Below are 23,155 nucleotides of genomic sequence, written 5' to 3'. Positions count from 1 at the left end.
GGTAGAATTAGTCAGTGGATTTTTCTCGTTTTTCCTAAAATGTACATCGAGCAAAGTATTTTTTAATGAAAGTAGGAACACATCCCCATATTGCCAGAAATATTTATAAGTCTGATTCAGTTATCCTACAATTTAGAAGCATTTTTATAAAATGGGTATAAAATTGTAGTTTTGATGTAACAGTTTTTGGACCAGAATTTGGTTTTCTGAGTTTATAGTCAAAATTTCATAGTTTTACCTCGTTTCTGGTTTAATAAACCTAATTAAAAAGTATTTTTCACTTGGATAATAATTATCCAATTTTTTTTATATAAGATGACAAACACTGAAACAGCCCTCGGGGCAGTTGTAGCCATTCTCCCGTGGCGGGATAAAATTATCAATGATTTTTCACTAATACATGGATAATTGTTAGATGAAAAAGTACTATTGATATTCCAAGCAATATTGCCATTCGGATGAGCAATTTGTCAAAAAGATTTTTTCAGGATATTTTCATCAATTTTGCCGCAATTACAAAAATGTCATAAAAAAGTCAGCTAAAGCCTTTAGCTTTAGATTTAAATGACATATTTAGCATCAGTGGGCTTCAGTGTATCAAGCGAAACAATATTTGGTATCTCCAGTTTAAAATTTCGTCTGGAAAACTGGTAGCAATTAGCACCCCAAAAGTGGCTATATCTACCCAGGCCGGGGCAAGTGTAGCCAATGTGTCATACTTTTTTCATTATCCTCTCTAGAAAAAGTCAACGATTTTAGAGCTTTGGATTACACTGTTTCATACAACCAATATCCTAATGCTACTTATGAAACACAAAAACATTAGACAAACCTTATCATTTTTTCACAAATCACGCGCGAAAAAAAACCTTCATTTGCTGGCTAATTCTACCCCTGTCTCCCCTACCCATTTTTTTTCTGACCATTTCAAATTTTTTGCTAAGCAGATTTTTTTATTTTCTACTGCTCGTATACGCAATGCCAAAGAGAAATCGTATGATAATACGTTGAAATATAACAGAATTTAATAACAATGTCTTGAAAACCATTTTTATTGAAAAAGCCGGAGCAATTTAGCTTTACCGCCGCCGAAAATTTTCGACTCACACCATTCAAATTGACAGCAAAATGTCGTTAGAATCAGAATTCAAATTCCTCAAGAGTGAGACACAAGATATCATGTTGTCACTCTCTATTTATGTAGTGAGCACACCTTCTTAAGTCATTACACCATGGGGTCCATCCAAGTGTTAATAATTTTCACATGCAATTTTTTTACTGGTGGATGAAAAACAAAATAATTTTCGTTTGTTTATCAGAATACGGAATAGGAGGATAGTTAAATGGTTCGAATGATTTTTTTATTATTATTATTTTTAATAAAAGTCGATGGCTTTTCCACGACAAAAACCTAACTTTCTTCGTATAATTTTTTTTTGCAAAATTCTGAAAGCAGAAAGCATCTATATTTATTTTAATTTATTTAAAAAAAAGAAAAAAATCAATGAATATTTTATAAAATCTCTCTGCAAGTAAAAGCAGTCAGTTTTACAGTAGACTCTCGCTTATCCGTGGAACGGGACCGAAATGTCACACGGATTTTGAGAGTGATACACATCAAATTGTTTGAAATCTAACGTTTTTTTTTGTTCACATTGCAAATTTATGGAGTGAATTCTGATCTGACTGAATCGACATTCTCTCTAAACATGCGTACTGTCCAAAAAAGTTACAATGAGAAAGAATTAACAGTAGATAGAGCACATTTGCTTTAACAAAAAAACCCAAAACGGGGAAAATATGTCAACAAAATTTTTAAAATTCAACTGTCTCACGGATTTTTTTATGTCACCCGGAAAAAGAGTCCACGGATAAGCGAGAGTCTACTGTATAATTATATTTTATATGGATATTTTTTTTATTTATCTATTACAAGTTTTGTATTTTACAAAATTCTATAGAACTGTCTTTATTATGATTAATAAAAATTACATTGAATTTGTCTCAAAGAAATTGAGTTTTATAAACTAAAAAAAAAAAACAAAAAGTCTTTCAAATTCGTGCATTTGGAAGCGAAATGTCATCCAATTTATGGAGAAATTTGGACGTAGAACAAAAGAACAATAGTATGAAAACCAAGTTTTTTTTAAATTATATAATCAATATAAATTTACAAAGTCTTAATAATAATTGCAAACTTGTCAAAAAAAAAACTTCTATTCAAACAATCAGAACACAACAAAAAAATCGAATGCCAATTTGAGCAGAAAACATTTGTTTCCGCTATTTGGAAAACATAATCAAAATTGAAGTGTGCGCTTTAAAAAACTTGTCTTCACATTGGTATGAATTTTTGATAAAAAGATGGGTTTTTGAAGTAAATTTGTATGTGTAGGCAATTTCTTTCCAGAATCAATTCAATTAAAGGTAATTTCATAAAAAAATAATTTAAAGAAATTACTCGCTACACATTGGAACAAAATTTAACAGTAATTTTTGACAAAATTTTTGAAGGAAAACATCACGATTCGAGATTATTTTTCATGAAAATTTGTTTGTTTTACTGCTGAAAAAAATGATAAATGCATTTGTGTACGTTCCTTGGGATAATGTTTAGTACATTTTTGTGGAAAATATCCCTAAAATGTAAAAGAAGAGTGTTTTTCTGGAGATTTCATTCCTGGTGGAATCCACCGCAGCTTTGAAGAAAGGAACATTTCCTCTCACTTTTTTTCTTCTGTTGAAAATATTTTTGAGATTAACGTGAAAAAACGATTTTTATCCACAGCGAACTGCGAATATCACGATCACGCAATATGAAAGTAAGGACAAAGTTTTGAGGTTATATTCCCGTACTCCAGAAAATCAATTGAGATGCAAAAGAATTCGTCAAAGAAACATGTAAAAAGAAAAACAACAAAGTGAAAATAGTATGGGAAAGTCAAAAAATCATGCTGAGATTACGTTAAAAGGGGAAAAAATGTGTGGAAATGTTTCTTACTTCAAAGCTGGGGATTCCACCAGAATGAAATCCCCCAAAAAAAAACACTCTTCTTTTGCATTTTTAAGATATTGTCTACAAAAATTCACTAAATACTATCCTAAGGAACTTCCACAAACACTTTTCTTATATTTTTCAGCAGCGAAACAACAAATTTTTGTGAAAAACAATCACAAGAGCAAGAGACTTGGGAATATGTTAGCAATCTGTCAAAAATATTTGAGGAAAAGAAACACAATGTGGAAATGTGGAAACATTTTTCTCCTAAAATTTCTTCAAAAATAGAAAGTAATTCTTTAAAACCTTTTTGAAATATTTCTTGATGAAATCAGTTCCAATGTGTAGACACGTTTAATGCTTTTTTAAATGCTCTTGTTGACTTTTTCCACGTTAGATTGTGTTTGTCGCAATTTTTTTGATAAATTTTGTAGATAATTTCGATAATTTCTAAAAAAAAAAATATTCTCCTAAATAATTCTCCTAACTCCTAGAAAAATTGCAATAGTAAACAATGGAATTTTGACAGTTCTCACACAAATTTTCCAATACACAAATTTCCTTACACAATACATAATTTTACTAGCATTATGTTAGTATCGTACCACCAATATGATAGTAATTTTACAATTTACAACCATATTGCTTGTGAATTTACACAACTTTTCAAATACACAACTTTATTTCTCACACAATTTTTTACTGTGTACACAGTAAAAAAATTTACAACCACTACGATTGGTAATTTTTGCACGAGCGCTATGGTTGTAAATTTTGTGTATTGGAAATGTTGTGTATTGGCAAAGTTGTGTATTTTCAATTTTATAAAATGGCTTCCTGTCTATAATTTTGATTGTAGAAAAATTTTGTTCGGTTTATTTGTATTATCTGTGATATGTCTCGGTATTAAACTAAGAAAAAAAAAGAAAAAAAGAATAAAAAAAGGAAAAAAAATAAGAGCGAGTCTGAGACTTGAACCCATAATCTTTGCGTTGATGGTCTCGTGTTTTCTGCCTGCGCTACCGACTTGCTTACTTCTCTTCAGCAAATGGCCAAGAGTTGCATCGTCAATTTTTCTAATTTACATGATGCTTCCTCTGTTTTCTGTTATTACATAATTATTCCTAATTTTTCACGACTGAGGCACATTTTAAGAATCCAATGAATTATTCCAGAAGACAATTAGGCAGTTAAAAATGCAAAATCTATCTGAAATCTTAGAAAAATTGCAATAGTAAACAATGGAATTTTGACAGTTCTCACACAAATTTTCCAATACACAAATTTCCTTACACAATACATAATTTTACTAGCATTATGTTAGTATCGTACCACCACTATGATAGTAATTTTACAATTTACAACCATATTGCTTGTGCATTTACACAACTTTTCAAATACACAACTTTATTTCTCACACAATTTTTTACTGTGTAGATCAAAATTTTCGGACCTAAATGCCTACTCAAATCTCCTAAATTTAGGGAAATCTCATAGAGTTGGCAACACTGGTCATTTGCCAAAGTTTCCGCAAGACGGCGCTACGACTGGGCGTCTTTGACACATAACCTCACAAAAAGGCCATTTTTTCCTCTGGCAGTGCGGAAACGTTTTCTCTTTGTTTTTCCGGTGAAAAACCCGAAAGTTTGAGTGTTTTGGCCATCGGGCACCTTGCTAGTGGACAGCAGGAAGCATGGCTGGTGGCGGAACGACCACAAAAGTTGTGCAAATCACAAATATTGCACCCCAAGCGACCAAGGATCAAATGCAAAATCTCTTTGGGAGCATTGGGAAAATCGATGATTTGCGCCTCTATCCTACCATCCGGGATGTCTCGTGTCCAGTTGTTTCGAGAATCTGCTATGTGAAGTACCAGGAGAGCAGCAGTGTAGCTGTGGCTCAGCATATGACCAACACCGTCTTCATCGACCGGGCATTGATTGTCATTCCCGTGTACTCAGGCTTGATTCCGGACGAATACAAAGCCCTAGAGATGTCCACGAGTGGTACTTTGGTCCCTGGACTGCAGTCTGCAGGATCCAAGTTGCCACCTGAGTTGGTGAATCGCATCGATGGGATACCTCCGAGTCAGGTGATTATGACAACAGATCCGAAGCTAGAGCTCAACAAACTGCCCCTCTATCCGCCGCTTCCGGTGAATTTTGACGCCAGGAAGATCGAGGAGACCCGTAGGACCATTATGGTCATTGATATAAGTTCCGATTGGAATATTGAGGACCTCATGGAGTTCTTCAGTCGCGCCGGGGAGGTCAAGTACGGCCGGATTGCCGAAGTGGAGTACACACGGCATGCTATGATTGAATTCACTGAGCAAAAATCCATTATTGAAGCATTCAAGCTTCATGGAGTTGAATACAAGGGATCTCCCTTGAGTGTCTACCACTCCACTCAGCCCATCACGAAGCCCGAAACTAAGAGCAATGAAGCGGCCCAGAAGGAGATTGAGGAGGCCATGTGCATCGTCAAGGAGGCCCAGAACATGATCTCAGCTGCCATTGATCCAGTTATTGGGATGCTGTCCAAGGATAAAGCTCCCAGTCGATCCAGGCGCTCAAGATCACGTTCCCGGGAACACCGTCACTCCCGCAGTCGCTCAAGGAAACGCTCGTCGTCAAGGAAGCGCTCCAAGTCCAGGAGACGAAGTCGCTCACGTTCTCGGTCGCGTTCTCGCTCCAGAACACGCTCGAAACGTTCTCGACGTCGCTCCAGCAGCAAAACAAAACGCTCCTCTTCGCGCTCCAGAAAGCGCTCCCGGTCCAGATCCAAAAAGTCTCCGTCGAGACGCTCGAGATCCCGGGATCGTCGCAGGAAGTCCCGATCGCGCCATCGCAGTCGCTCTAAGTCCAATTCATCTCGACACAGTCGATCACGCTCCCATCGTCATTCATCGAGGGACAGGAAGACTTCATCGAGATCCCATAGGCGTGAGGAGCGCAGCAGTAGACGCAGCAGGAGCCGATCTAGGTCCAAGAGGAAAGAGTCCAGTCGCTCTTCGAGGCGTCGCCATACACCTGAGCCATCGTCCAAGAGATCCTCAAAGGATGAGAAGATCCAGCGGGATTACGATGATGAGGAGAAGATTGGGCAGGATGATGCTCCTCCGCCGCCGGCTGAGTCAAAAAGGGAGCCTCGAACACCTTCACCTGAGAAATCAGACAACATGGACATCTCTCCGTAGATTCCCTAATCTCTATTCCCTGAAAAATTGGGAGTTTTTATTCAATTTCTCTGTAGAATGCACGGAATAAATTCATTTGGCAAATACACAAAGCAAAAGCATTATCAATTCGCGCTATGCTGGTTTTTTTTGTGAGTCTTGGGGAAGTGAAATAATTTGGTAGTTTTGCAATTGATTAGGGAAAATTCTTTAGGAAATCAGAAAGTTAGGCTCACATTGGCTTACGGTAAGTGAGATTCTTATAAGATACACAAAATAGGGTGACGGCCGTGACGACATTACCCCGAAAAAAAGAAAAAAAATGTGAATACAGAAATTTCGAAATGCCGTCTAGCTTTAGCATTTCAAAATGTGATAAATTGGAACTTCGAAAAGTTTTTCTTGCTTAGATTTGTTTAAATTTTTAAGTCTAGAAAGTTTATTGAATGAAAATCATGTTGAAATGTTCAATTTGTCTTAAATTTCTCACTAAAAGTACATTATAGCCTCTATTTTTCAATATTTTTGAAATTAGAAACAAAATAAGCATTTATAATGAATATTGGATTGGGAAATAAATAAAATAAGATCCAGTAAATCGAAAAATTTTAATCGGTTTTGTTTCTAATTAAAAGAAGTTCATTTTTTTAATTATAAGAATTAAAAAAAAAACTACTAAGATTTTTTTGTATTTTTTCGAATTGAACTTCGACGAATTTAATTCATTTTAACTTCTAAAAAGCCGAGCTAACATAGGATGATGAAGCGCAATTTAAGATTAAAAAAATAATTTTTCTAATCAATCTTACAGAAATTGATTAGAAAAATTATTTTTCTTATTTAAAGAATATTATTAAATTCATTTAATTTGATTCTAGAATTCAAAGACAAATTTAAACTCAGAAACATTAAACTTGTAACAAAAGCCTCTAGGAGCATGTAACAACAACTACTATTTTTTACTTTAAATTTAAAAATTCACTATATATATTTGAACTTGTAGAATTTCAACTTCAACCTCTAAAAATGTTAATATTTCTTACCAAATCAAGGTCAAAAATGAAAAAAATGTGTTTCTTCATATCTCAAATGAATTAAATTCTAATCGTTAAGTCAGAAATTTAAATCTGAATCAGATTGGGTAGTATTTTTTATTAAAAATTATCTGAAACAAATGAAAAATAGTAAGCTGTGAAAGTGAAACATTATTGGCAAAGAGAAGTTTGAGAAATTATAATCCTTTCAAATTTTTTACTGATAAAAATATTTTTTTTACACTTCCCAGGCCTGATTGTTTTATCCGGTTGAACCTAAAAGATTTTTTTCTCTATTCTATTTTTATAGATCACAAATAAAAAGTGACATGATTTCCTCAATTCTGAAATAAAATGTAGTATTAGTTTTCTTTAATCGAACCGTGTAAAAGGGGCGGACTTTATAAGTCTAGAATTAAATTAATAAATGATAGTAATAAATTTTAAAGACCTTAATCTTCAAATCTGCCATTTCATAAATGCTTATTCATGTTATCCGATTACAGTCCTTTAATTTTAAAGTATCATTTTTTTTTAATTTTCACAATACCGAAGCAGAGGAAAGGATTTTTTTTTATCTTAAAACCGGCCGGGAGGACCTTTTAATTTAAATCCTTAATCATTACAGGACGATTGGGTAGGTGACCCATAGAGAAAATAATTTTTCCTGACTACCTAAAGTTAGTTTCTTCTAATGTTTGTACGTAATTGCAAAGTAAGTTTGTAAATATTCAGATATTTGCCATGTAGTAAATATTTGGGCATAAAAGAGACGATTTTTTAAATTACCGCATTGTTGAATGATTACATATAATTATTTTTTTTATATTTTCATTTTTAAGCAAAATCTTTGGGAATAGGAAGTACAATACTCATATATAATATTTTTCATCAGTGAAAATTCTCATTCTATCATCATTATTTAATTTTTTTTTGGGCTATTTTTATCAATATCGTCCATAGAGGCAAAAGTTCCACTGAATTAGACTCTTTTGGATTTTTCAAAATTGCATGTAAACAGGGCAGAGAATTCTCATACATTTTCCGTACAAAAATGTGGTATATTTTTTCTTAAGTGGTTTTTTAGTTGTGGTATAAAACCAAATGCAACCATTTTAAAACTTTTACCAAACGAAAGAGTATCTAATGTTATTGTTTTAGCACAAAATTTATAATGATTGCACGAGGATAATGGTTCCTAAAACCTTTATGAAAAAAACGTAAAATTCGCATTTTTTGAATTTTTCTGACAAATTTAAATTTTCTTTCTAACACCAGTAAAATTTTAAATTCAATAAAAATATTATCCTCTCTGAATTTGTGAATTAAAGTGCTTCATCCGTTAGTTAATCATCCCAGGATGTAAGACGTTTCATTAATTTTACTCATCGGTTGCATTTTTATTGTTGATTTTCGGTAGTGAAAAGCGTATCGTCCTTAAGGGATTAATAAAGGACAGAAAATTTTGAGACAGGATTCACTGAGAGAAATCCGAAAAAGTTAAAATAACATTCCGGAAATGTTAATTTTACCCTGCAATATTTATCCGAAATGCGGTGTAAATATTATGCTTTTTAGGTGTATTAGGGGTTTAAGTTACCTTTTTCATGTTATTTTTATCCTTAAAAAGGTGTAAAATTAACATTAAAAAATGTTGATATATCTTTAAGTCAAATCAAAATCTTTAATCAAATTTGATCTATTTGTTGATAAAAAGGTAGACTTGGCCCGCAAAATTTGATATAAATTGATTTATAGCATTAATGCGAAAAATTAATGCGATTTTCTCTTTAATTTTTTAATGTGAAAAATATTTATGCTTTAGGTAAATTTAAACTTATTTTTGCAGGCCAAGTCCACTTCTATATCAATAAATAGAAAAAACCTAAAATATTGAGTGACTCAAAGACACAAATAACATATTTGGACGCTCACAAGCAACAATTAATGTGAATCACATTAAAATTTTAATGTGCAAGTGTAATAACGCTGGTTAAATCTTTCAAGTCATCCTTATTTCAAAATTACAGTAGACTCTCTCTCAATTGGGCATATGGGGCAAAATGTCATCCGATTTATCGATAGATTTAGGCGTCAAAGCCTTTGTAAATTCCACAAAAAGCGCTCAATTATAAAGAATCACGAAAAAATAGGAAGAACTACAGCGAATTTGAGCAAATTTGCTTCATAATTAAACGTGAAAATTGCCAAAAAAAATTTGTGCCCGATTGAAAAAGAGCCGATTGAGGGAGAGTCTACTGTAATCCCAAAATATGAAATCATTCAATTTTCCTAGAATTTTTTTTCCTGTAAATTCGACAAATATGAATTCATTAGAAAATTCTAGGGGAAAAATACGTTTACTACGTTTACTACTTCTCTTTACACATTGGTAGTAGCAAGAGCAAGTCATTAATTATAGAAGTGCATTCTCCCTCCTTTCGCGAGGGGAGAGCATACGAGAGCAAATTAGTAAACTCTCTATCCTCTCTTTAGAAATGCATTGATATCGCTCTCAGAGTGAGATGACCCGATGGATTTTAGCAAGAAATCTCTATAGCCATCTCACTCTGATCAATGGAAACTGGGTGGGGATGCAAACAGCTGAGCAGATGAGAGCTCATTTATCTCCCTCTCTGGCGACATTGTGCAGAGTGGAGGGGATGAACTATAAATAGTCGAAGCATTATATAACAAAAACATTAAACGGTGTTGCGTTTTGGACGTGATTTGACATTCGAGGGAATCTCGCTCTCTGTGTATTTTCTCAACTATTCTCAAAGGGGGAGCTCAGAGTGTTCTTGCAACTTTTTTTTTCTGATCTCCGTGTGAGCACTTCTTTTTTTCGCTGGCGATTTCCGTGGGTGGACTGACACGTGAGGAAAAGTGTTGCAATTTTGACGATTGTGGGGAGCAATATTGTGGCTTTCTGGGGCTCAGGCTGGAATGGGTGAAAAGTGGATGAACTGAAAGTGAAGGGGGACAAGAGAGAGAGGAAAAAAACCGTGACGACACATTCCTTTGTCTTGCACTCTCAAACAAGGGAGGCCATTGAGAGGAAGAGAGCTCTCAAATTTTTTTTTTTTCGTTCTGACATTTTGTCCGTGGGGATTTCGTCATAAAATTTTCTGGGGGGGTTCTTGTGTGTCTTCCGTTGTGCAGAGAGGGTAAGCTCAATCGATCAATTTGGGGCTTGTTTCTTGGGGAGGCGAGAGGAAAGTAGTTGAGAGAGGATTGTGTGAGGACGGGTTTTTGAGGTAAATTGAGAAAATATTGACACAAGACACAATGGCGGACGCGAGAATTGAGACAAATGCTCCAGGACCGTCCCCATCGGCTACTCCCATAAATCCCCACCTTCCGTCGTTGGCTGAGATCCAGACAATTGAATCCCCGGGGGCACCCTCGCAGTCCGATGGCGGATCACCCCAAACCACATCCAATGTCGTTGTGGATCCCCTCGGTTTGGAGCCCGTGGCGAAGCGCCGCAAATTTGAGACAAATTCGCAAATCAATGAAAAATTGGAACATCGTCTTGGGGGCATTTTGTGCTGTGCGGTATGTCTGGATTTGCCAAAAATCGCTGTATACCAGGTAATTCAAATACCTTTAATCCCACAAGCCCTTTTGAAAATTTTTCCAAATATTTTTTTGTTTTGGTCTTTTTTTTTGTGTCAAAAATTTTGCAATACTTCCTGACAGCCATTTTTCCCCCCATTTGCTGCAAGAAAAAAAATTACTACCCTCCTCCTTTTAAGCTGTGCAAAAAAAGGGTGAAAATATCTCAAAGGCCATTCTCTCTGAAAATAGTTTGTGTGAGGGGGGGAAAAATCCTCCATCTGAGGGTCAGAGGAGCCCAAGAATGTAGGTCAAAGAAGCCAAATGTGAGACGTTTTTTTTTTGTTTGTCAAAGTTGTGCAATTGTGTTTTTTTTTCGTGTAATGCCACCCAAAACAAAATTTTTAGATGAGACTGGGGGGAGTGAAGAGAGCGAAAAATTGTGAATTGCGTCGTAAAATTCTCCCTTGGTGGCTGTGAGTGTGAAAGAGTAAGAAAAGGGAACTAAGGATTGGATGGGAGTGAGAGAGAGAGAGGAAGAGGCTGTTTTCCAATAGGACGAGCAGAGCAAATATAGAGATGAAAGAAAAAAAGAAGCAGAAAACTTCGTAGGTAGCGCGCTCTTCGAAGTGACCTTATTAGAAAAAGTTTTAGTCAGGAGAGAGAGAGAGGGATAGAGAGAGAAATAATCAAATAACTTCTCAATTGTTCTCAATTGAGCTTCACGATGACCCTGATTTATGTCCAACAGATCTTTATTTTCCTTTCCACTTTTTTTTTGTCTTTTTCTCTTTCACATTTTGTGTTAAAATATCGTGCCAATAGAAAATCTTTTTGATTAGAAAAAAAATGGGAAAGTTAGAAAGACTTTGTGGTATGCTCGAGCCTGTGAGTTTGTTACTATGCCCTGACTATGAATATAAAACCAAAAGGCGGTTTATTCGGTTAGACTTGGTGGGGAATTCGAAGACCTTTCAGAAAAACATCATTTTTCAAAAATCCGTTGGTAATTATAGCTCCTAGAGAAGATTATACTTTTGATTCTGAAAAATTGATAGAAGGCCTGATCGAAGTTCTTTGGGTTTGTATAGAAGAAATGTACATCTTGGGTTCTATAACACAGATTAGATTACAGTGGAGGCTGTGCCTTCTGAGACCGCTGCGCCCAGTCCTCCATTTGGGCTCATTACGCATCTCATCATCACCATTTTCAACCGCTTAGGGGGAAGTGGGCACCTATGAATTGGGGCAGCTTTGAAATTGAGCTTTTTTCTCCTATTTTTAAATGAAACTGGACCTTATTATGATATAATTTAGCTCAACAAACCAATTACGAAACTAAATTGCATCATGATAAGCCTCAATTCCATTTGAAATTAGGAGAAAAAAGCCCAATTTCAAAGCTGCCCCAATTCAAAGGTGCCCCACTTTCCCCTATCCCTATTAGGGTCGCGGGCCCATGACATCCAAATTAGCAGCCTACGTCTGTCGATTCTCCGCCATTTCAGGAAGATAGCCGAGGTCTCCTTACAATGGCTTGCATAGCTTTTCTGGGGAATCTTTTTCTATCCATGAGCTGAATACATACCATCGAAGTTGTGATCTCTCAATCCGAAGAAGCTCCTCGTTTCTTAGTTTCTCACGAACGGCTACATTACTTACTTGATCTCGACGAGTGATTCCCTTAACCGCCCGGAGGTACCTCATCTCGGCAGCTTGTACTCGCGATCTTATACTTTCGATCATTACCCAAATCTCATAACCATAGGTGAGAATAGGAATGAACACACCTTTTAAAACCGATAACTTAGCCGAACGGCTAAGCTCGGCCTTCCTCACCATGCTTCCGCCAAGCTTGATCAATTCGCGACGATAGTTCGGTGTGAAACCTACCATCACTCGTGAATAACACCCCGAGATACTTGAATTTCACCACTTGTGTTACGCATCTCCATTAGAATATCCCTTTATCAAGGGTAAGATGAAGCATGTCAGCCCATTTTCCGGGCAAATGCCATAGAGCGGCTTTATCCTTCTTGAATCTTTATCAGAGAGCATCGCTTTACACAGCAGCTGACTTTCTGGTCCATCCCAGACTGCGTCAGCCTCGCTTTTAAGAGTTGTAAGTACAAGTCGTCGGACATATCGAACAGTTGTAGAAATACTCTATGGTTTGTTGTTGTCCGCATTCACACAAAGTAGACTCATCCTCAGTGGTTTCAGTGCCTGCCATGTAGGCCAACTTGATTTATGGCCCGTTGCCAAGCCCTTCCTATCAATAAGTCGCGAGCTTCTAATAAAGCACTTCCGGGACTTCAAGCTGACGTTGGAAAACTCTGTCTGGGCCATCTAATTGTCGGTGGAGCTATGCCTGCTAATGCAAAATCCTTTCCAATAAAGGAAGGCTTAAGGCACTCTGTTATAATACGGAAAGTGTCATTGAGCGCCACATGGACTTGCTTTGCACTGGGACTGAGGCTCTCGCACTGACCTCCTCTAGTCCTGACGATCCTGTCAGCTCGTTCTAGAAACGTAGCATACGTGGTTGTTGAAAAGTTCGTTCGATCGGAGGCTCCTTGCGAGTTTTTGTAGCCCGAGACATCTAGCCCGCTTGGAGATGAACATAGAAATAGAAGGGAAGAGGCTATGTATCGCAATACTCCCTATTTAGGTCCCAGTTCGATTTACTTAATAAATATCCTGTCATTACTTTGAGAATTTTGCAAAGTTTTTTTTTACTTTGCTTTGTCGATTTTTATGATCATCAATTCATTCATATTCAACCGGTAGTCCCAATCGGGGTCGCGGGGTTAGGCGTTCCAACCGTATTAATCGTATTGGGATATATTTATTATGTTTATTACAATTCTATTATGTTGTCGTATATCCCGTGTTGAAAGAAACTGCTGATCGTAGATCGTCCAGGAGCGCCTTCCTCGTAATGTGAGGTGCTTTTTCCATGCTCCCGGAATTTTTGTGCAGAGGCGGTGCATATTTCTTACGTTATAACACAGTGAAAATGTCTTTTTCTAGACATTCAGATCTTTGCACCGGGCGGGATTCGAACTCACAACACTGAGTCAAGGAGGGGATCGATGCGCCCAAGAGCCAACGGTCTCGCCTATTGCGCACCTGAGATCCCCTCTCACTATCACTATTCTATTACTCATCTGAGTGTACCGGGACCTACTCCCTGGCAAAGTGTCTTTTTTATATAGAGTTGTTTGAAGCCAACTCACAAATTGATCAGAAACTCAGCTTACACTTCTCAGAACAAAAAGATATTTAGACGGAAATATAGTTTATTTATCCCTCTTTACAAGGACTAGATTCTTGTACACAAGGAACACCTCAGTTTTGACATATATCGTGTAACGTTCACGAGTTCAGAAAAATTCCCATACGCATTTATATGTGAAATGAAGAAATTGGCTTCAACTTTGAAGGCCACTCGCCAGGGATTAGACCGTAATAATTATAATAATAACACTATAGCAGATGTCCCACTCACTTGAGGCCGGGCACCCCATAAACTGTTTCGCTAAACTTAGTTATGACACTAAAATTTTCGTTTAGTGTCATAACAGTGGGTTTTGAAGATGAGCGTTCGGTCTAGAGGGTCTAGGAGTAACTCCGGGATATCGCTCCTCTCAAACGTGGACAAGAGTTCGCAATTCTGTTTGCTGAGGGCCTACGCTTCATACAGGGTCCTCTCAACATTTCATTTTTCCATACGTTTTTGCATAGAAGTACTGAAGACTATTGGCAAGTTTTTTCCTAAAGAGAATTGACTTATGAGTCTGATATATTTCGGAATAGTGCACTAAAATCTATCTAAAATACATATTTCATAATGATCGCCGAAATAATACAAGAACTACGAGCAATTTTGGTTAAGTCGCAGTGCAATAGCTGCAAAATTTTTACAAGGAAAAGTGAAAAATGTCTTCACTTTTTATTAGGCTTGATGGGCCCCTGCTTCATACAAATACGTCTAAGAATAAGACGCGAATGTCCAACTTTACAGGAGAGCAATTTCAAGCTGAGGTTTTACATGCTGAGTATAAGATTTTAAAATTTGAATCCTCTCTATAGCTTTGGAAATAATTGACTTTGCGATAAAGGGACGGTAGAAGGGTCAAGGAGTACCCGAAAATCGAATAGAAATGATTTTTGCTAAAAATCGATATTATGGAGAGGGGGGTTGCAGAAGTCCTCAAGGCACCATCTCTCATAGTTTGAGTTACGGCGATAGTTGCATTATATTGCTCACTCAACGAGGTAGAGCAAAACCAAAACAAAGAGAATCTGGGAGAGAGAGGATGGCTGAATGAGAAACGGAGAGACGAAATGTTTTTGAAAAGCTGCACCTTCATTTCCTATCGACATTAGAACATGAAGTGAGAGTGAGATGAGAAAAGTAGTTTGTGTGGAGGCATGAGTGAGATGGAGAGAAAATAACATTTAAATCTTGCGCAGTGGATACGTCATTTTTTGTTCGTTCAATGTTGAAAGAGAAACACAAAAAAAAACATTACAGCAAGCCCTTCGAGTTGGGAAATGCCATTCCTTGGGAGAGAGAAGCATCAAAGTGGGAAACAATGAGAGAATGAGAGAGAATTGCGGGAGATTGTTTTGACTTTGGGCGATAGAAGTTAGAGAGAGAGAGAGAGTAGGGGTGGGGAGTAAAAGACACATTCCAAGGTTCAACGCCAACATTTTGTCGATAAGATCACCCTTCAGTAATGCCCACAGAGAGTATTTTTCCATCGTGGCAAAAGAGATGATGATGAGAAAAAAAATATGTAAAAGAGAATGCCAACAGAGAGAACGGAACTTGATTGAGATGGAGAGAGAGAGAGAGAGAGAGAAGGGCAAGGCGAAAAACGGGAGAGCGAATGAGTAATAAATGGACGAATAGCCAGCTGTTTTCTGTGATAAACACAAAACAAACTCTCAGCTGTTGGAGCATATCATTTGTGTGAGTGAAATTGATATTGCCTATAAATATTGCGTGTGTGTGACAAGGATGGGTAGCTTCAGCATTTGTTATGTTTTCTATCAATTTTCAAACAAAGAAATATTTTTGCCATTTGCGTAGCTCTTTTAAAGGGTTTTTAACATTCCTAACATCGCAAAGTAAAAAAATTCAATAACAACATAATATTCTATTCGAAAATAGATTCAAATAATAAAAGAATATGCAAAAAATGAATAAATTTTTCCTCAATAACAACATATAAATCAATTTTCAATGTTACTTTGGATAATTGTTAAGTGTGATATGATAATTAAAAAAAAAGAAAAAACAAGCAGGAAAAGAAAACATTTATTTTGTACTAGTTTATTGGCCAACTATAGCAAAGAATGAAATGTAATTGAAGTTGATTTTTTTTGCTATAACATCACAATTACTTAGGAATTTTAATTTGATCACTGAGGAAAAGAGAACAAATTGAGAAAATAAATATCATAGAAAAGAGATAGAAGATTCATCTGCAAAAAAAAAGATGTAGAAAGTAGACAAGAAATGGAGAAAAGTTAACGAGAAATATGTAATTAGAATGGAGTATACAATTGAAGATGGAATAAAAGACTTTGAAAAAAAAATGTATTAACTTAAAAAAACAAGAAATTGATAATGTGAAGTTGAAAAAAACCTAGTAATTATACCTTAGTGATAAGTGATGAAAAAAAAACATACAATAATTTTACGTCTACAAAAGATTTGAATGAGAGCAAATAAATTTTTTCTCAAAGTAGCGAAAATCGATGTTTTTCAATTTTTTCACCAATCTTTTCTTCAATGACAATATCTTTTTTCTGTTAGTTGGATTATGCAAGATGCCCAATTGGTGACAACCATTTTTCTTCTTTTCCACAGAAAACAAAATAAACAATTCATCACAATTCATTTTATCATTTTTGCGATTGTATTTATTTATTTATTTTACTATCTTTAAGCCATATGAAAGAAAATGAGAAAGATTAATATTTATAAATTTATATTTTCAGGGTGGTAAGTCACACGTCAATCTACGATATTTTTTTTCTATATATACATATTCTAATTAGAAAATTTGATACAATTTGACTATTTTTATCATGCAATATCTCATGTTTAATTTCCTAATTCATGAATTTCTTTTTGACCCCCACAGTGACCTCTATTCCCCATGCAATGTCTTCAAGAATTTTCTGTACTAATACATTTTTCTCACAGTGTCAAATGGGTCATTTGATGTGTGCAGCGTGTTTCACTCATCTTCTGGCTGATGGAAGGTGAGAAGAATTGTTAATTAATGTTTGATGAATCTTATTTTAAATTTGCCTTCCCAAATTTTTTTTGAAGATTGCGCGATCAGGCAGCAACTTGTCCCAATTGCCGTGTGGAAATCTCCAAGAGTACCGCAAGCAGGAATCTTGCAGTGGAGAAAGCTGTCTCAGAGTTGCCCAGTGACTGTCAGGTGAGATTATTTTTAGGCTTAGAATAAGCCTCTTCAGGTGTAATGAATTTTACCATTGATTTTTTTTGTAGTACTGCGGAAAGGAGTTCCCCTGTAAATCCTTGGAGCGCCATGAGCAGGTTGAGTGTGAGGAGAGACCGGCTAATTGCAAGTACATCCGCATTGGTTGCCAATGGAAAGGACCTATTCACGAGGGTGAGTGTTCTGTATTACAAAAATTATATCCTAAGTGTTGTAAGACTGAAGTATATGCGTTAATGCAAATCTATGGCCTAATCCATGAGGATTATCAAAACAACATGGTTACTTCTCAGCAAACACAGTTAGCTGAAAGAAGTAGTGTTTTCAGCATATTTTTGCTGAATCGATCAATAAAAATATGCTCACATGTCAGCAGTTTTCGAACAAAAAGTGCTATCCTAATACATGTGAATGTCGTTTTAAAGTTGGCAAAATTCAGCTGAAAATACAAGTTTTCAGCTGAATTGCAATCGATTTGTATTTGGAGCTCGCTGGGTTCAAATCAAATTCAAATTGATCGAATTCTCAGCATAAGAACAGTTAGCTGAAAAGGCAGCGTTTTCAGCATATTTTTTCTGAGTTGATCAACAAAAATATGCTGACCGGAAATTACACTTTCTCGCGACTGATTCAGCTGAAAATATACATGTCCTAGCGATCACCATGCCAACCTATTTCAATTCAGCTGAAAACTTTTGTATTTTCAGCAGAATTCTGCTAATCTTATAACGACACTTGCGTTGCAGTGCCATTTCCATGTATTTGGTTAGCATTTTTTGTTCGAGACTTGCTGACCGGTCAGCTGATCGATTCAGCAAAAATATGCTGAAAACGCTGTTGTTTAGAACTAACTGTGCTCGCTGAGGAGACAACCATTTCGTGTAAAGGTAACCAGTTTTTGGTGGGAATTCGTTCATGACAGACATAAAAATTTAGAAATGAGAATTTGCCGAAAATAAAAAACCTTTGTAAATAGAGACTTGTGACAGAGTTTCCGAGGGACGTTTACGAGAAAGAATTTTAACTGAAATGTTAGAAAAAGTAGGAAGCGAAAGAAAGACAGTATTAAAAGAATTAAAAGGATTCTATTTATAGGGTAATCAAGAAAAGAAAGCGAGAATTGGAGAAGATTTTAAGAAGGCAGGATTCGAAGGCTCAAGTTTATGAATTTTGACTTGAGCTGATGACTTGAGCTCATGAGATGTCAAGAGAAATTGTCCTACTGTTCCGAAAAAAAGTCCCTTTGCTTTTTTAAGAGAGCACTTTTCTAAAAAAAAAATTGTCCCGAATAGCAACCCTTATGGTGTGTGTCTTAGCTTAGCGTTTAAATTTTAGATTTTTTTTAGGTTAAAAAATCTACCTACAGTAGACTCTCTCTCAATTGGGAACATAGGGCAAAATGTCATCCGGTTTAGCGAAAGAATTGAGCGTCTAAGCCTTTGTAAATTCCACAAAAAACGCTCAATTATAAAGAATCACGATAAAATAGGAAGAACTACAGCGAATTTGAGCAAATTAGCTTCATAATTAAACGTGAAAATTGTCAACAAAATTTGTCGCCCGATTGAAAAAGAGCCGATTGAGTGAGAGTATACTGTATATTTTTAATTTTGATTTTTATTTATCATTTTGTTAATATATTTCTAATTATGTCATATGTAGAAAATAAATGTCAAAATGCAACAGTTAAGAACGTTTTTCTGAAACATACGCCTATTAGCTGAGATTCTTTACAATCTCAGCTTTTTATTTTATTTTTTCTGCAACATATGAACAACAAATGAGCTTGCCTTTAAATATTAGATAAAAATAAGATCATAAATTGGTACAAATGAATTGAATATTTACGACAGCGTATGAGAAAAATTGTACGATAAAATCATTACATTTATCTAAGACATACACCATGACAATTACATATTTTCATTATTTTTACAATTTCCTAAACTATTTTTTATGGTGCACGTGAGACTGAATAAGTAATAAGATTGGAAATAGTAAAAAGTACTTAATTAGTTAAGAAAAAGTACATTAGAATACTGCTTAATTAATTTACGGTTATGAGAATTAAGCGGAATATGTCTCGGCTAACCTTTAGATTTTAGGTATTTGTTCTTCAACGGACAATAAAGATTAGGCAGTTTTGATCTTTGAATAAATGTTATCTGAACCTCAATTCTGAGACCAAGATGAAGATTAAAATTTCAAGCTGTCAAACATTTTCAAATCAAGATTTCATATTCTGACGCCAAGTAATAACTTAAATTGTCTTTGCTAAGAACCAAGATTTTAAGATTTTCCACACTTAACGAACCGTCACCTCTTACAAATATCTTCATTTCTCTGTTGAATTTGTTGAAATTTCGCCATATAAATTAGAAAACTGAATTATAGGACGTATTAAAAAATAAATTAGAGGCTATAATCGGGAAAACAGGAAGTTCAAACCAAACTTGTGACCTGTGATAAATCTTGAAATGCTTAGTCGAGATGTGATTCTTTAGCAGCTATTCTCAGGGTGTTGTACTTCGATACATATACAATGTATATTATACATCTAGAAATATGTACCATTTCGAGTAAATTACAATACCAAACGCAGTCTTTTTCATAGTAATTCTCTTTTTGTATCATTTCTTATAGAAATATTCCTTATCAAGAGCAATTACCGTATGAAACTTCAAATTGTTAGTAGCTTGAAAATTCCAAGCACCTCCGAAAGGTTCTTGGAATTCAAGAAAATAGGAAATTTGACGTCTTGAAATCTTGGTTTCAGAATTGCACATGTTAATATCCAAACGGTTTGTGTCTTGAATTTCAAGATTCCAATACATTTCACAGATTTGACATCTGAATCTTGATTTTTTGATTTCAGAATGTCAAAATCCTGAGATTTTCTTGAACTGGATCTTGATCTTGGTCTCAAAATTGATTCTAGATTCTAGATGTAATTTTAAAATAGTAGAATAGAACTATAAGCAATTTTCTTTAAAAATTGCCTTTTTAAAAAAATTTGACGTTCCTGCTACAATGATAAGGGATTTTTTTTATAAAAGGCAATTAAAAAAAAGTTCCTAGTGTATAGAGGCCTTACAGCTCTGCTGAGTACACAAAGAAAAATATTTATAATTTTGAAAAAAATGAAATCATTATTTAAAATCGGTTGAAATCCAATTCTTGCGGATGATTAGGCCTTGACAGACTTCAGAATTAGCCGAGAGATGGCTTAGCGTAATTATAATCGAAATAATGGCTAACTTACTTATCTATCACTTTTCACTAAGCCGTGTGTCGGCTTAAAGACTTAAGACTGTCAAGGACCTAAGGATGCCAAAATCTAGGATATTTTTTGTAAAAGCTTGATTAATTGAAGATCTAAGATAGTTTTGGCCAAAAAAATCATGAAATTGGGTTGTTGCAAATGATGTGGTTCCAAAAGAGTGAAGTCGTTTTTCGGTTAATCCTGAAGTCTGTAGCAATATTGAGTAACTTTGACCGTTATGAAAAACTCAAAATAAGGAAAATAGTTAGTTCGAAAAGGTGGATAAATGCCTTTCGTAGAGTAAATTGACAAATAAATGCCGATTAGGTGTTAAAAACCGACACATCGGCTCGATCTTTGTGAAAGATTGACATATCGGCACAATATTTGCGATAAATCGCTTGATCGGCACTCAAATAAAACGTGTGCGATAACATAGAAAAAGCGTTTTGTGCCTAATCCCGGTCAAAGATTCAATAAGTGCAGCATAAAAGAAGTTCTTTCTGCTCATTTTACGTTGTAGCTCATGAGCATGAAGAAGTGTGCTCGCACCCAAAGAAGTCCGGAGCTGAGGTGATGTCAGCCCTTCAGGCACGTGATGTGGACTTTGAGGAGGAGAAAAAATTCTATGCTACGCTCATTGATCTGCTAAGTTATGAGAAGATCATCTTCAATGATCTTCAGATGAAGCCATATCGCACAGATGAGTACGTGCAGAAGTTATTCTATGAGACGGCCAGATTCACGGCCTTCAATCATCAGTGGGTGGTTAAGGCTAGGATCAATAACAGTCAGAGAGATCCACATCAATCGTGCGAACGCGAAATCACTTATCAGTTGATCCTGAAGACGAAGACATCGTGTCCTCTGAACATTCACTACTTCGCCCTCAAGGGACCTTTCTCTGACATGAAGCTCAACACGAAGATCTACAAGCATGACTTTACTGATACTGTGAGTCCTCTGGGGAGTTATTTTCTTGATTCCATGGATGACTTTTGTTGTTGATTTGCAGGAGAACATGAGCGAATACAACCTGTTTCCACTTCCGGACAGTTCCGAGTGCAACAGATTGTTGGCCTCAAAAGCCATCAACTTCCGTTTGATTATGTTTCTCCTCTCAAAGTAGAAAAAGGCGGATGAGGAAACGCAAGAGAGTAGTACGGACTTCACGATGAGCTTCTTCCTGGCTCCACCATCTCAGCGCGAGTATTTTTCTTAGATTGTTTGTCGTGTGTTGCTTTCAAAAGAAAAATTAAGTGAAGGATAAAGAAAAGAAAATATTAGGGGAAATGAAAAAGGTGCAGAAGCTCTCCAAAAAAAATCACTGCAAATTCCACTTGGAAAAGCTTATCAAGAAAGAAAAATTATCTATCTCCGCAATTACTTTACAATTCACCCCCAACCCTCAATATCATTCTCAATTCATTTATTTATAATTGATATATTAATATATTTTATAGAGGATATATTTTATTGTTAAACCCTTTAAAAAAATATTTTAATGTGTCTCCGAGAAATTTTGAAGAAAAAAAATCGGTGAAGTTTTTTTTTTTTTGATAATAAATAATTATTAAAACAGCATCTCTGAAATACCAAAATTTATATTTTATAATTTTTTTTGCCATAAAATGAAGTAAATTCATTGAATGATTTTTATTTTACAAGAAAAATTATTTTTATTTTTGAATTAAGTTTCGTGCAAACAGAATTAATAACTTTGCAATCAATAAAAACATTTTTATCTCTCACATATTTTTAAGCCTAAAATATTTTCATTGATCTCACTTTTTGAAAAAAATAAATACCTTTTTACATATTTTAAAAGAGTAAAATGAGCTACAAGAGAATAATAAGAAATATGTTGTAACACGAAATAATTGCTATTTAATATTTGTTAACTTAAGATTCTGTAGCATTAACTGGTTGATTATACTATGGAATATTTCACTGTCATATAAATACTTCGATGAATTAAAATTTGTTGTTTTATTTTCTGGAATTTTGGAGCAATTTTATGGCTTTAGAAAAATAATTGAAGTTTTCCTAAGTTCGCAGTAAAAGTCTTCTGGGAATTATAAAAATTACACTAACCTGTAAATTAAAACAAGGTATGTATTGCTTTTTGTTAAATATTTGTCAAAAGGATGTTCTTTCAGAAATGTGATTAAATTTTACAAAAGATTTAATGAAACTACTTAGCGAAAGAACATCCTTTTTACAAACTTTAGTTGTAGACCTTAAAGCGGTCGTCAGACTAGAAGTTTAGCCCAGTTCCCGAAGGTATCATAATCCTAAAAGGCAGCCATTTTTTTACGTTTTAAAATCTAACGGATCATTTCTCCTTAATAATCCAACCCTGAGTCAAAATAATAATTATTGACTGTTAAAAATTAGAGAAATTAAGTCATATGTCTAAGGCTTAAGTCTGAAGCTCGCATAATGCCCATAGCGCACAATAGCTTTTGTTTGTAAACATGTTTTCAGAGCTTCCAGTGAGAGGGAGTAGGATCTAGATCTAGTCATCTAGCTCACTCTCATAGGCAGTATCGAAAACATGTTTACAAAACAAAAGTTATTGTGCGTTGAACATAATCCTTTAAAAAATACCTCAAATAGACCTAGATTGTTTAGTTT

General features: G+C 35.2%; 2 protein-coding genes across 2 annotated transcripts; both read left to right on the top strand.

The window, feature by feature from the left end:
- Positions 1 to 4,524: 4,524 nt before the first annotated feature.
- Positions 4,525 to 6,289, top strand: LOC129799113 (probable splicing factor, arginine/serine-rich 7). Its single transcript, XM_055842754.1, has one exon. The coding sequence runs from the start codon at positions 4,692 to 4,694 to the stop codon at positions 6,195 to 6,197; it is 1,506 nt and encodes a 501-aa protein (XP_055698729.1). The 5' UTR covers positions 4,525 to 4,691; the 3' UTR covers positions 6,198 to 6,289.
- A 3,572-nt stretch (positions 6,290 to 9,861) lies between these two features.
- LOC129799112 (zinc finger TRAF-type-containing protein 1 homolog) lies at positions 9,862 to 22,498 on the top strand. Its single transcript, XM_055842753.1, has 6 exons — positions 9,862 to 10,804; positions 16,992 to 17,050; positions 17,121 to 17,235; positions 17,307 to 17,430; positions 21,042 to 21,472; positions 21,534 to 22,498. Exons 1-6 carry the CDS (start codon positions 10,499 to 10,501, stop codon positions 21,645 to 21,647), a joined length of 1,149 nt encoding a protein of 382 aa, XP_055698728.1. The 5' UTR covers positions 9,862 to 10,498; the 3' UTR covers positions 21,648 to 22,498.
- Positions 22,499 to 23,155: the final 657 nt, after the last annotated feature.

The sequence above is a fragment of the Phlebotomus papatasi genome, chromosome 1 (assembly GCF_024763615.1).
Source record: "Phlebotomus papatasi isolate M1 chromosome 1, Ppap_2.1, whole genome shotgun sequence".
Lineage (NCBI taxonomy): Eukaryota > Metazoa > Arthropoda > Insecta > Diptera > Psychodidae > Phlebotomus > Phlebotomus papatasi.
Note: the sequence above shows the minus strand (reverse complement) of the source record. Positions and strands in the feature narration are given on the sequence as shown.

Excerpts from the sequence above, each read along its gene's own strand:
- LOC129799112 (XM_055842753.1), top strand. The coding sequence starts at position 10,499 with ATGGCGGACGCGAGAATTGAGACAAATGCTCCAGGACCGTCCCCATCG. Across the intron at positions 17,236-17,306 it reads AGTTGCCCAGTGACTGTCAG|TACTGCGGAAAGGAGTTCCC; the intron begins GTGAGATTATTT and ends TTTTTTTTGTAG. Across the intron at positions 17,431-21,041 it reads GAAAGGACCTATTCACGAGG|CTCATGAGCATGAAGAAGTG; the intron begins GTGAGTGTTCTG and ends TTTACGTTGTAG.
- LOC129799113 (XM_055842754.1), top strand. The coding sequence starts at position 4,692 with ATGGCTGGTGGCGGAACGACCACAAAAGTTGTGCAAATCACAAATATT.